The sequence below is a fragment of the Solea solea genome, chromosome 10, assembly GCF_958295425.1.
Source record: "Solea solea chromosome 10, fSolSol10.1, whole genome shotgun sequence".
Taxonomy (NCBI): Eukaryota; Metazoa; Chordata; class Actinopteri; order Pleuronectiformes; family Soleidae; genus Solea; species Solea solea.
The window spans coordinates 17007817-17021517 of record NC_081143.1 but is presented as its reverse complement, the minus strand read 5'-3'; the positions used below and the strand labels follow the sequence as shown (position 1 = coordinate 17021517).

The following is a 13701-nucleotide window of genomic DNA, read 5'->3' as shown; positions in this document are numbered from 1 at the left end:
GGGAAAGGGATCTGTTGAGACACAAAAACCTCCATTAGAGCCCTACACAGTCTCTCTTCATCTCATTTGAGAGACGGAGAAGTGCTCAAAAGAGAAGTGACAGAAATTGTCAGCATTAATATTCAGTGTCGCTGTCCCGCCCTCTGTATGTTTTAATATCTTCTCATATCTGCCATCTCCCATCAGGAAATCCAATTTGTCCTCACATCACTGAATGAATGGTGGGGAAAAAAAACATGGCCAAACCCAATGAACAATAAATATTTCAAAAGCTGGACCAATAGCCTTTACATTTTATCTAATGTAGGGTACACATTAGCTTCTTAATCTTCCATTCAGTTCTGGCCTTACATCTTACTAAATTGTCCCTCAGATCGTTATGTTTATTGCAATATTTACTTTATTGCCAGTTCAACGTTTCACTTCTTTCATGCTCCATTTGTTGTGTTTGCATTTGCATTCACTCCGCTCACACCCAATACTTTAAAAAAAAACAAAAAAAAACTCCCATCCCACTAATTTCCGTGTTGTGCTTTCAGTTCTGTTGTTCTTTAGCTAATGAAAAGTGCTGAGCTCCTGCAACATAATAATTAAACCACAAGTAATTTGTGCTAATTGAACGTAGGTGTAGAAATAAGCGAGATGTACTGGAGACGGGAGCGTGGTAATAAGCACCACTGTCTGTGCGCGTGTCTTGGCGAGAGAACCTTTTACCGGGGATTGCGTTGTTTCCTTTATTGCAAAGAGCGATGGTGGCAGAGAGAGAGAGGAATCAGGAGAAGGAGTGAGTGAAAAACAGGCGTTTGGAGGATAATATGAATATGAGGATGGGGAAAAGGAAGATGCATCAAGAAATGGTGGAGAATTGATTATATATATATATGTATGTATATATATATATATATATATATATATATATATATGTATATATGTGTGTGTGTGTGTGTGTGTGTGTATATATATATATGTGTGTATGTATATATATATATATGAGTTTTCTTGTTTCTTTTCTTGTCTTGAGCATCCATATACTGAAGTGATGATGTAATCTCCAGGCAAATCCTGCAGCTGATTGCGACTAATGGGAAACAACAGGCAGAACACCATGAATGTACTGACTTCAGAGTCACAGCTGTAGGATTTGATTGTTCTCTCTGTGATTGGATATCTCAAACAGGACATTCTGAACCTACAGCTATACATTTATTAAGCATTGATTAGGAAACAATCGCTATGTGTTATGTAATAGTGTCATCTCAAGTTTTTATAGTCCTGATTTCAGATACAAACAGACACGAGTCTATGTTTCAGGACCTGATATAATATCACAGTTTTGTTTTGGGGTGGTGGATTTTTTTTTTGTGTTTAATTAGTTTTTTTCACATTTTCCTGACCTTTTTTTCTCTTTCTTCCTCCCTGCGTGCGTGCGTGCGTGTGTGTGTGTGAGAGATTATGTGCTCCTGTGACAAAATGACATCGGTCTCCAGTTCTCCAGTTAATTTGGCTTTGCCAACCTTTATCCAGCAGGCCCTTCTGTTGGCATTCATCAAACCTCAGATAGTTTTCTTCTCATAAATATTCAAACAGCCCTTCACCCCTCCCTAAACCAATCAAAACACCATCCTGTTTTTTTCAGACGTGTGTTTGTGTGTGGCACCAAATAAGTAACTCATTGTGTGCAACTTATTTTTGTATAGACACACGTGTAGTACACGTACAGTAGATGATTGGCTGACTCACAACAGGAGAGCCGACAGTTAAACACTGTTTGTTTTCACAAAAGCAGCACATAGAACAAGTGCCACTTGTTTTCAGCACAAATACACATGTTTACTTATTTATTTATTTATTTATTTATTTATTTGCATTTATATAATTTGTGGATTTTAATTTAGTTCAATTCAGTTATTCTATGACTGCTGCTGTTGGTTTACACACACACACACACACACACACACACACACACACACACATACATACACAGACGGCCAAAGAACCTCGGGGCTTTTTTGAAATCCAGTGACAGGAAAGGGTTTGATGGGGGGGGGGATGTCATAGATGTTTTATATTTTGTCACTCTTCCTGTCATTCCCATTGTCGTAAAGCCAGACATGTTGGTCTGGCTATTTCATTCAGTCGCTTTAAGTGTAACGTTTTCTGTGTGATGTTTTATTAACCCTTTAACACCTAAGCCTCCACATGTCTGTCTGGACTTTTTTTTTTGCTTATTTTAACCATAACTGCACAGGCATTTTTTCCCCACTTTTTCCCTGACTGGTGACAAATACACTGATTTGCCAGTTTCCTGCAACAGTGTGAGTGAAATTACCACAATTACCGTAATAACCACATGTTGGCTTTAACGTGCAACTTCTCAGCTTTCAGAAACAGTTGGAATTTTTCCAAAAGCACAAACCGTTGCGTAATGACGGTGATGCAAAGTGTACTTGCGGGAACGTGTCGTCTGCAATACGCTCGCTGTTAAAGCTTATTTCAATTTCCAGTCACTAATGTTAATAGTTAGGAAGTAGCTGTTGCAGAAGCTCTGGGAAAACAGCCAAAGTTGCATGTAGGTTACAGTATGTGTGTGTACATACACACTACATCTACACCGACACATATGTCTCTTAGTTTTCACTCGTCTCTTCGGAGACACGAACAAGAATTCTGTTTTTGCTTCACGCATTTCAGTCCTCGGTTGAGATATGATGTGCTGTGACATTAAATATTCAGCCCAGTATGGCGGCTAAAGCTGGGCTGGTGTGTGTGTGTGTGTACTGATGTTATTCCATCCATGGCAGTGGGGGAAGCCAAACTCAGCAGGAAAAAGCATTCCAGCAGGTTGGTCATGTCAGGTCACTGGTTTTACTTTTAATAACATTTTGAGACCATCTTTATTTTCTTACTTAACACAACTTGTCGGTAAATAACTGTACCGACGAGTGCTTGATTTATGACTGAAGGGCCAATTCATTCATCTGGAACACATAATAATACTCGTATAATGAAATCTAATGAAATTATTCTTGTGATTTGGTTTAGAAAATTCTGCCACATTTTTATTTGCCATCATACCTCTATCATGGGATTGAAATAGCCTAGTGGGGTGACACGTAAAGCAAAATAAATGTATGCATTAATCAAAATGGACATTTTTAGCATGACCATTGAGAGGTTTTATGTGATTAGAGCAAATGTATTTATGCCATTTAAGCAAGCCTTTTGGAACATTGGCACTTGGCAATTTGTTCACCTGTGTCAAATGCGTTTAAAAAGATTTCCAGTGAGTCTTTAATCACGGTACACAGTGGGCAGACCTCATTTGTTACAGCTGGTCATTCTCATCCAGGGTTGTCGAGGTTCTGTGACTAAGTTTCGACACAGAGATTTGTCAAGAGACGGAGACGCGCAGAGAACAATTAGCCCCCTGACCTTAAATGATATTTGATACATGAGAACATGGGAACGATCTATTCTCTTGTACCTTCAGGCTTGTTGAATCAATTGACTGCTGGACAGCGCAGCTGTTTGTTGGTTATCTATCAAGGGGCAAGGGTTTTGTACTACTTTGGTGTTTTTCCTCGTCTTGTAATCTCTCATATTATAGTTCATTAAAAGCCCCTCAGAGATGCACTCATTTTAAACAGTAAACCAATCACACTCGCAGTGTGTGTGGGTGAGGTAATCTAAAATCACATTTTGGACACATTTGCAGGAATATAATTTCTCTGTAAATCACCAAAAATCTGACAAGCCTTCATTTTATTTAAATTGTTTGAACCTTTAACGTAAGCTGTTATTTTATTTGCTCTGCCACTTTTCCCGACCCTTTACAGGGATGATATCTATTCATTTATTCCATCAGTCAATCACACAAAGGTAACACCCTGACACAACACAATCAATCACTGGCAGAGGATATGACACTCCTAAGTCTTGGACAAATACATCTGTCGCTGTGGAGATAACTTGCTGAACTTGGATTTCCATCTGACCCTGGAAGAGATAGAGGTAGACAATGACCTTGCATCTGCGCTGGTTGGCATGGCAGCCCATTGGCAGTAATTGCCTGTCAAGCAGCAGACATGTGGTTTGACATAGTGGTCAGACAGTGTAATCCAGGTGTTTGCCATGTCAAGATGGGCCCTATGTGCTCTGATGGGAGGATAAAAGTATACACTCTGACCCCTGTGTCGCCCTATCGCCATAGATTTACCCTTTTTAGCTGCTTTCTTCGTCGTGTGTAGTAGTTGAGAAATGTAACGATGGTTTTAGATGACGGTCAGATCTCCTCTGGCTCGTTTATTCTGCATCATCACGTGACAGTCTTTACATTGTGTTTACGCTTCAAGCGTGTGCTCATAATTGCACATGATGTTAAAATGCATCTACAGTGCACATGCTGACTGAGATCAGATGTCATACAACTTAAACATAGAACATGATGAAAGATACAAAAGGAATCTGAGGTTGCTTCTCTCCAACCACTTAATAGCAAAGTACGTCATTGTTTTTAACAGCATTGCACAGGTAAAAAATGTGAGCAATAATAATACTAATTTGTAGTTTATCTAACTTGAATATACAAACGTATTGATGGTACTGGATGAATTAAAATTTCTTTTTAATTTTAAGAACAAAATACTGAGTTGAGTAGTAGTGTGACACCCCCACATTTTAATTTACTTAACTTATTAATTTACAGTATAATTGCTCTCTCTCTCTCCCTTTCTGCTGCTGCATCTACATTTGAGTGCATGTTCACTTTCCAGCTCTGATGGCTAGTGCATCCTTTTTTACGCACAACACATTACACTCTCAAGTGTCTGTCCTGAAAAAACCCCACCAATTTTATGAAGAGAAATCAATGCTGCATTAAGAAACAAAGACTAACCTTTGGGGAGAATTAAAATTGAACACATACATAGGGGTAATGCGTTCATGGTTTTAAAGCAGTGCCACAGAGGGGGTCATTTCTCTGTCGGGTTGTGTCTTGTCATGCCCACAAAAATGAATATTCTGTTGGGTACTAATTTTTAGCCTCTCCTAAAATTAGCTGTGTTGTACGTCTTTCCTGTTCAGGGAAGAAATGTGTAACTATGTGACCATGAGACTCTGGGACTGTGTCCACATTCCCTCAGCTGAAGTCTTGGCGTATCATTGGCTTTACTACAAGTATAGGGACCTTGGTTGCTATGGCAACCACCATTGGGAATTGGGTTTCTGAATTCTTTTAGCCAGCTAGAGACAGAAAGTAACCTGGTGGTCACATGTGGCCAAGCTGCTCAATATTTGGAAAAGAAAAGGGGGAAAAAAAACATTTGAAGCAAACACTGGGAGGTGAATGAGACGTAAAACTTTGACACACGGGACCTGTGATTAAATCAATAACTTAACCTTTATTTTGGGCTGGCTCGATACCACTTCTTGTACCTGCTACCGATATCACAACCATGACCTTCTACCAATTCTGATGTCAGTATGATACAGTCCTTTAACTTGTTTTAACAATTTAGCAGTTAAGACATGTGTGCTGCCACATTTACCACATATAATTATAACCTTAACCATATCAGAGTTTTCTTTTTTTAATTTGCCAATATCCAATTTTGGCCAGTATCGGACTAAGTATTTTATCAGCTCACTTCTAGCTTTACTGCAACAAAATTATGCTCATGATGATGGCAAAGGACCAAGTTGGAAGGGTTCATAATGTTTCACTTCATCAAAGTTATCTCATGGTTTTAGGGTAGAAAGTGATTTTATCAGTGAACTTGTTGTGAGTCTCTACTTGTTATGGAATATACCCTACTAGCAAATAGTTTACATGCATGTTAAAAGTCTGATTTTAGTTGGACTAAGACAATAAAAGGTTTTTTTTAATGTCATGAAAACACGTTAAATTGATCTAGTCTTAGTCGGACTAACATACCTGGATAATGCAACTCATATGAATTCTTAGCTCGATTAAAACTGTGCATGTAAACATACTGACGACGTCTGTGGCTGGAGGCATTCTTTGTTGTTGCTCTTCTGTTGCATTCTCATGACTTTTGGAGTAAGGGATAAACTGATGAGAGGTCAAATGTGAAGATTTCAAAGTCCTTCAGTCTTTACCGCATGTTTGATGTGAATCTGAGGAGTTGTGTATATCTTGAGTGGTTGATGGATTCACTGGTAGGAAAAACAGACAGAATTCATTGTTTGGCACATGAAATAAAGAAGTTTACTTTTGATCTACTCTGCTGTGCTGAGAAAGTCATCCAAAACGCAACCACAGCCAAAATCAGTGTGGTGAGCAAGAGGAGCTGCAGGCTTTGAATTTAATGTGCATGCTGTTCTGCAAGATTGTCTTGCACTTTGCTGTCCAACTTTCCGTTCAACTCTTGTCTCCCCTTCTACGTCTGTCTCCCCGCTCAGTCCTGGGAGGTGTGGAGTCACGTAGTGTTCTGAGGAAGATCAGTGACACGCTGGAGGTGATTCTGAAGAAGATGGACAGCCTGTCCAAACTCGACAACACCTCCACCACTGATGCACGGCGTCTGGATGAGCTCAGTTCTGCTATCAACAGGTATGCTGAGTTGCGGTGATCACAGCTAGCAGTCACCAACATTTTTATGTTATTACTCCATCCATCCATCTTCTACCGCTTTATCCTCCTCCACCTTCTTGTGCCTAGATCTTGATGGTGGGGGTGGGGGCTCAGAACAGAAGTTAGCATGGTCAACTTCGTACCAAGAGTTGTTTCTAAAGCGATGTCAGTGTAGTGTCCGCTGTACCTGCCATTGTTGGGTGCACTCTGAACAACACATACACAAGCAATGGGGCAACAGCCTTGTCTGAGAGCGCTGTTTGTACTGTAGTGTTTGAGCTAAAACTCTTAGATTTCATTTGATTGGATGGTGCTTTTGCTGCCACTTGGAATGTTGAGCATTGCTCAACTTCTGCTGCGTGCAGCCCAATCAATGCACCCACATTGTCAACACTTGACACCTCTACCACTCAAAGTGAATTAGAAACATTTTACTGGATGCCTCCATCGTAACATTATTCTTTGAAAACATAATGAAAATCTTTGACTGATATGTGATGGTTTCATTCAATGGCAGCTTTATTGTAATAATTTTAATCCTAATTGTAATACAAAGCAAAACTCTATTCTTAGTCTTAAATTACGTGTTGTATCTTCTAATCTTTAAACTATATGCACTGTAATGACATTCTTAAGATATATTCCATATTGTGAGTTTCACTGAACATCACCTCTGTATGTCCAGCATTGTCATGGCTTCTGTCTTGTCTACCATTTTTATACTTTGCCCTCATCTTCACTCTAATTTTCTTCCTTTTGTGTGTTTACTTGTGGAAATTGCAGTTGTTACCTGAAACACTGCTGCTGTAAAACAGATAAGCCTTGTATGACCTTGCTGCTACAGCTTTTATCGCACTGCTCTTCTCCTTGCCCTCTTAGCACCCAAACGTTCCATTGTATTTTCCGTCTGAAGTTCTCCTCATTCCGTCCCCTTTCATTTCCATACGGCCCTGACTGAAGTCCGTGCAGCAGTGTTGATGTGATATGCACTGACATGAATACCCTCACCTCCTCATACTTGGTTAAATGATACCAGATAAATGCTTGGGTTCAGAGCCGCACTGAGGCTATAGAGCGGAAGGATGGAACGATTAATATGGCCTGACATCGGCGTTAACTACAATCAATGTCTAGTAATGGCCTGTTTAATGTGAAGGAGGCTGTTCTTCTCTTAGGCTGGGGGAGTATTTCTGTTTATTGTAAGGGACTCAAAAAAGGGCAGTATAAGAATGTGTAACTGAAAATGAAATCAATTTGCAGTTATTGGCTTAAAGGGGGCATTTTGGCTGTGTAGCGGGTTATATAAAGTATAATTGCTGTCAAATACAAAAGCTAAGATCATAGTTGTGTGACCATGCTGTTATTGAACAGTTTGCTTGTAACTACACGACTTGTCAGCCCATAACTTATAACATGTACATGTATTGCATCTGTCTAAAGTAAAAAAACGAGAAGATTATCCTTAAATAACATCCGTAATTGTCATTATTACTTTAACATTATCGTTCATTATGTCGCTTGACACTGTTTATTAATATTAATTAGGTAATTCAATCAGCAACTCTTTCATTCGTATCAGTGTTGTCGCTGTAAAATACAGTGTGCTTGATCATAAAGGCATCATAAAAAGGTTGAGTTGGGTTATCTGAGTGGCACAGAGGGAAAAAAATCTATCATCCCCCCGCTGCAGACAGTGAGGCTTAATCCACAGTAACTGTGCCTCTGGCTTGACTACACATCCCATTACACGCATGGCATTAAACCAATTACCCACATTTATAGCAGGGACTGCAGTTTGCAATTTGGTGATTTGCCTTAGTCACATAATGAAAATGACAATGACTAGATAATAACTAATAATGATTTGTAATATTTCTAACACAATAAACCTCATTAAAACATTATTTCATTATATTGTGTAACATAATTGACCGCAACGATGTGTTTTTTGTGTCACATCATATGTCTTTATTGTGGTATTATTTCACTGTAATGCTACTTAAATACATACATCAATACATTTCAAAGCGTTGTCTGATACATTACCTCTGTTAAAATGATTATAAGCACTTACAACCAGCAAACATCAAACGCAGATTATCATCATAAACCCCATCCAGCCTGGTAGATGTGCACACAGACTTCAGTGCCTCTCCCTTTAGTCTTAGATTGATTATTTTTGAAAAGTTTCTCCTTTTTTTTTGTCATCAGCACATTGAGAACAATATGCAATCGACATCAGCCCACACTGTGTAAAAAAAATTAAATCATTTTTCAGAGCACTGTGTTGTTGGGTATAGACTGAATGGATCCATGGAGTGAAGCAGCTATAATAATTGGAGTGATTTTATATTATTTTTTTTGATTCAGGAAGCAAAAGGAAAAAGCTACTGACTCAAGTAAATTGCAGTGGACATGTTTCACACACATACACACACACACACACACAAACACTTACACACCATCACAGCAGCAATAGTCATTGAAATGAAGTCTCCTCAGTCCAGTGATTTTCATTTTATTGCTTATTCCTCCTCTTCTTTGTGCATTTATCTTTCTGTCTTTTTTCATTCTACCTTTACTTTCTCTGCTTTCATTTTATTGCTCTTCTTCCAATATTTGTCTATGATTTCTTCTTCCTCCTCTTGCACTTCAGCACCCAAGGTAGATGGTATACCTTGGGTAGGTATGAGTGACTTGGCAAAGTGTGAGTTTTGCCTGTGTGAAGAGGGGGCAAAATGGAAGAGAGAGATGAATAAAAAAACATCCCAAATCCAGGCCAGTCAGACATGCATTTGCAGGAACACATACGCACACGGTTGCCCACTGGACGGGAGTCTAATTTTCACGTGAGCTTCATCGAAGCTGACGCACTCTCCTATAGTGGTAAATGGGACTGGAAGTCTGAAGCCCCAGCCAGTGATTCCCCCGTAGGGTAGCCACTCGTTAGAGCAGAAAATGTAAGAAAAATAACAAGGGAGGAAGGCAGGAGGTGACGGAGAGGGACAGTGGAGAGCTTTTGGAAATGAGAGAGGGAAAGATGAGGATGGAGAAAAGGATGCAGCAGAGTTGATTCCTCTCCATTTTACTGTGCAGCAGATGAGACAGAAAGAAGGGAAAATAAGTCTCCCCTCAAGTGTACACTTTCTTAAGATCACTGCTCTAGCTTGGCTTTACCTATTTCTCCTCCCCTAAGCGGCTGTCTAAGCTCCGTCAGTAACAACCTTTTATCCCAGGAGGCCTTCTTTTTCTGCAGCACTCAAGTCAATGTCACATTGACAACTCACAACTTGCTTCAAGTAGGAAAGCAAGGAAAGCTCATGCAGTCTTTGATTTCATTGTTTCAATGTTTTCTGATTTTAAAACAAATGCTGTTTCAATCTTATTTGTCTCTGTCTGTCTGCGTTCATGCATGTGTGCTGTCATATGTGCCTGCCTGCCCTTGTGGGAAAATAAGCATTGGAATAGAATAGGCGCTGGAGACTGTGAGGGTTTAACATTATTACATCAGGTGGAAACATGCAAACAAATGGGTGTCATCCAAACATGCAAACATTGTGACACAAGCATCTGTGTCTCTGGACAGCTGTGGATGCTTCCAGAGCTCCCCACTTGCTCAAAGAGTTTGAGCACATTAGATAGAGGGAGGTAAATTCCAATTTTTACTAGTATCCCGAGGGATTTTCCCTCAGGCTACCATCGAATTGATCTAAACCTTCCCACTGTGTTCTGCTTGCGTTTGGCGAACGCCAGTGAATTTCCCCCATGCTATTTCTTCTCCCCCTAACGCTTTTTGTTTTCTGTGAGCACTTCCTCACTTCTTATTTGTTTCCTCCATTTGTAAAAGAGCCAACTGTCTACGGCTATCCAAGGGGAGGAAGCGTTATTGCGAGCAGCATGTAACAGTCATCCATCAAATATGTATTTGCTTGTAAACTTTGATCATGATTATTATTTAATGTTTCTGTGAAGCGGTTTATTTTGGCTTCCACACCAACACACACAGAATCTCTTTATAGTAGCTCTTCATGTCCTGAGAGAAGCGGTCCCCAGATGCTCTTGGTCTGGTTGCTGTTGATCTCCTCTCTGTTATCTGCCTGCTTTCATTCCAGCATTTCCTCAGCTCTCCCAGTTTCTCTGGCTGCTTCCTGTCTTTAATGCCGGCTTTGGATCTCGTCATGTGTTCATCCACCTTTCACTCTTTTGTTCATTTGTCTCCCACTGTGAGTCGCTCCCTTTCCCCTTCTCTGTCTGTTCCTCCCTGGGGACGAAATTCACATTATGGCAGACATTTGAGGTGAGATTAGAAGGTCGTGTCTTTTGGAGGCCAACTCTCACGCTCACAGTCACAGTCACTGTCAAGCTCCTCCAACAAGACCCCAGGTTTTGTCCTTCATGTTTTTGGCTCACAGGATCACAGGAAGGACTTGAAACTTACTGATGGAGACAGGAGTTTTGCTGGTTTCCATACTGTACTTTCCAGCTGGAAAACTGTCCAACTGCAAGATGAAGTGACCAACTTTCTCTTAAGACATTGACCAGGCATGTATGGACAGGTTTTGATATGTTTTTTTTTTTTGCCTTAGGTATCTTTTAGCAGGGAAGGAAAATATTTATTTTCCTTTCAGTAACCATCCATTATTGTCAGCGACATGCACACAGAACGAGATGCCATCTGAAAGACATACACATAACAAATATGGAATATATATATATATATATATATATATATATATATATATATATATATATATATATATATATACACATAGAGAGAGAGAGAGAGAGACAATATATTTCTCATTATGTGAGTGGGAAGTCTCACCCGTCAAAGGAAGTAGTATTAACAGCTCTAGTCTTTTCTATTTCATGCCTCAACCAAGTGTCTTCCACTTTGCATCTCCCACTAACAATACAGCTGTGTGATGTTGGGGGAAAAACAATAATGGGGAGGGAATGTAGAGAAGAAAATGACTCAGAAGTAAAAGAGGTGAATAAATAAAGAGCAAAGAGACTAGTCCAAAGTGAATGGGGAAGAATGTGAATGTGCATCGAAGAAGGACGGCGGTGATCCTATTGGGACAGAAGAGAAGTTTTCACTGCCAGTTGTGAGTTTGTGTGTGATGGCGATGGGTTTTTGTCCTTGGCATTTTGTACTGAAATGAGTCTACTGTATCATTTCTATTTCAATGCCCTTTGCTTTTATCCCTTCTTTGCTCTGTGTGTGCAGGTTTCAGCCAGCGGGCCTGGTGGAGAGGATCCAAGCTATTGCCCAGAACGTCTCCAACATGGCCATCAGGGTAGAGCAAATACTGCAGAACAGCATGGTGCAAGGAAGAGGTAAAATATCTTCACAGTTATTGTCGTGAAATGCCTTTATCCTAATTCGTATTGGGCTAGTGTCCTTGTACGAGTTTAGCAAGGAATCGATATATTGAAAATGTGTGTCTTTATCCCCTTTTAGCTTGTGAGTAGTAGCAGTTTTCCTTTTTCCCTATTATTTCACAGGCAAGACAACTTTAGCTGGTGGCTAATTGTTACCATGTCTTTCTACCATTAATTGAGTTCCAGCTCATGTTTTTCTCACTCTGTTGACCGACTTCTACGATCGTTTCCGAGTCCAATTCTGAAGTTCAAAACTGTGGCGCATGTCCAAAAGGACTTGGCCAGTTTGGGCCTAATTTAATGCATACATGTAGTAGTTTAGTAATTTGACTCCAAATCACATTACCTGGGTGTGTTAGTCTGACTTGAGAAACTTGAGTACAATTTCAGTTGCACCAACATGTTAACATGTATTTTAAAAAATTGGGTTTAAGTCATACTAACACAATAATACTCACAAATCTCTTTTATCTGCCGTATTTCTGATCCTGTAGAGATACTAATCATGGATCTCATATCTCTCTAAATTGCAGAAAGCGATTAAAAAGACAAAGCACATCTTTAGTAAAAGAACAGTGAATAACAATACAAGTCTTATGAGACACAAACAAATTTTTTGGACCATGGACACAATTGAATATACTCAATAAACATATAATAAACATACATGCTGCTATATGACATGGCAATTAAGGAGTAAGCAGTATGTGCACACAAGAACGCATAAAAATACTGTGATTTCTGTATAAAATGCAAAGCAACAGGAACTTTAGGTCTTAATGTGCTTAATTACCTCTGTAAATGATTTCGTCTGAAGCAATGCAGTTAAAACACTAAACTGCCAGAATGTAAAAGTTGGAATTGAGGTTCAAAGGATCTTTGCTAGTTTATCAGAACACAGATTTCTCACAAAGTTCATGGAGAAACACAAAAAAAAGGTGTTAAATTTACAATTAACAGCCACTCTATAATTAGACTGGGTATAGGGTAACCAGACACTTAAGAAATCTATCTCAGAAAGATGAACACAGGACATCTGTACCACTTCAGCTCAGCTCTGAAAGAAAAATGGACTTGTACTTAGGAGAATGGACGAGAACATTAATCAGATCTGCAAATGCAAAATAAGAGAAAAATGCACTGATTTTCCCATTTACACATAGACATGAAGCAATATTGTAAAGACGAGTAAAGAGACAAACAATCAAACACAAACTCTCCTGTTGTGTTTTTGCTGCAGTGGAATTTGACTCTGGAAAATCTATAGTTTTCTTATTTGTTTTCACTTTATTTCCAGCAAGATAAAGAGACATTAAATGTGAGTAGACATTTACACTTGTGCCATGCTTGCTTGAACCATGGTCACTGGCACATTTTTATCAAAACCATAATTATTTCAAGCTTATGATGTTCTACACACACACACACACACAGAGTATAATCGTTCTTTCTTATTTTCCTGTCCTTTTCTCTTTCGGGTAATTGCTCAACTCTCAATATGAGAATAAATGAGCATCTCCTTTTGTTTTTCCCCCCCATCTGCAACAGCAGGAACAAATGCACACGTCAAAATGAAAACACTGCTGCTTTCTCTAATCACAGGCAAATTGAAACACCGCTGGCAGACTTTATTATCACATGGCTCTGTGATAGTTTATTTATCTCATGGCCAGGCATGTATGTACGACAGGGAGCGACAGGAGAAAGAGTGGCACAGAAGACAT

At 39.4% G+C, this 13701-nt stretch overlaps 1 protein-coding gene across 1 annotated transcript in view; it reads left to right on the top strand.

Annotated features, from left to right (window-relative positions):
- The window catches only part of LOC131467158 (alpha-1,6-mannosylglycoprotein 6-beta-N-acetylglucosaminyltransferase B-like), an 88881-nt gene that overhangs the window by 19696 nt on the left and 55484 nt on the right, over positions 1-13701 (top strand). The window contains exons 3-4 of the mRNA XM_058640898.1: positions 6421-6571; positions 11823-11932. Coding sequence (XP_058496881.1) covers positions 6421-6571; positions 11823-11932 — 261 coding nt within the window. The remainder of the gene's footprint in view (positions 1-6420; positions 6572-11822; positions 11933-13701) is intronic.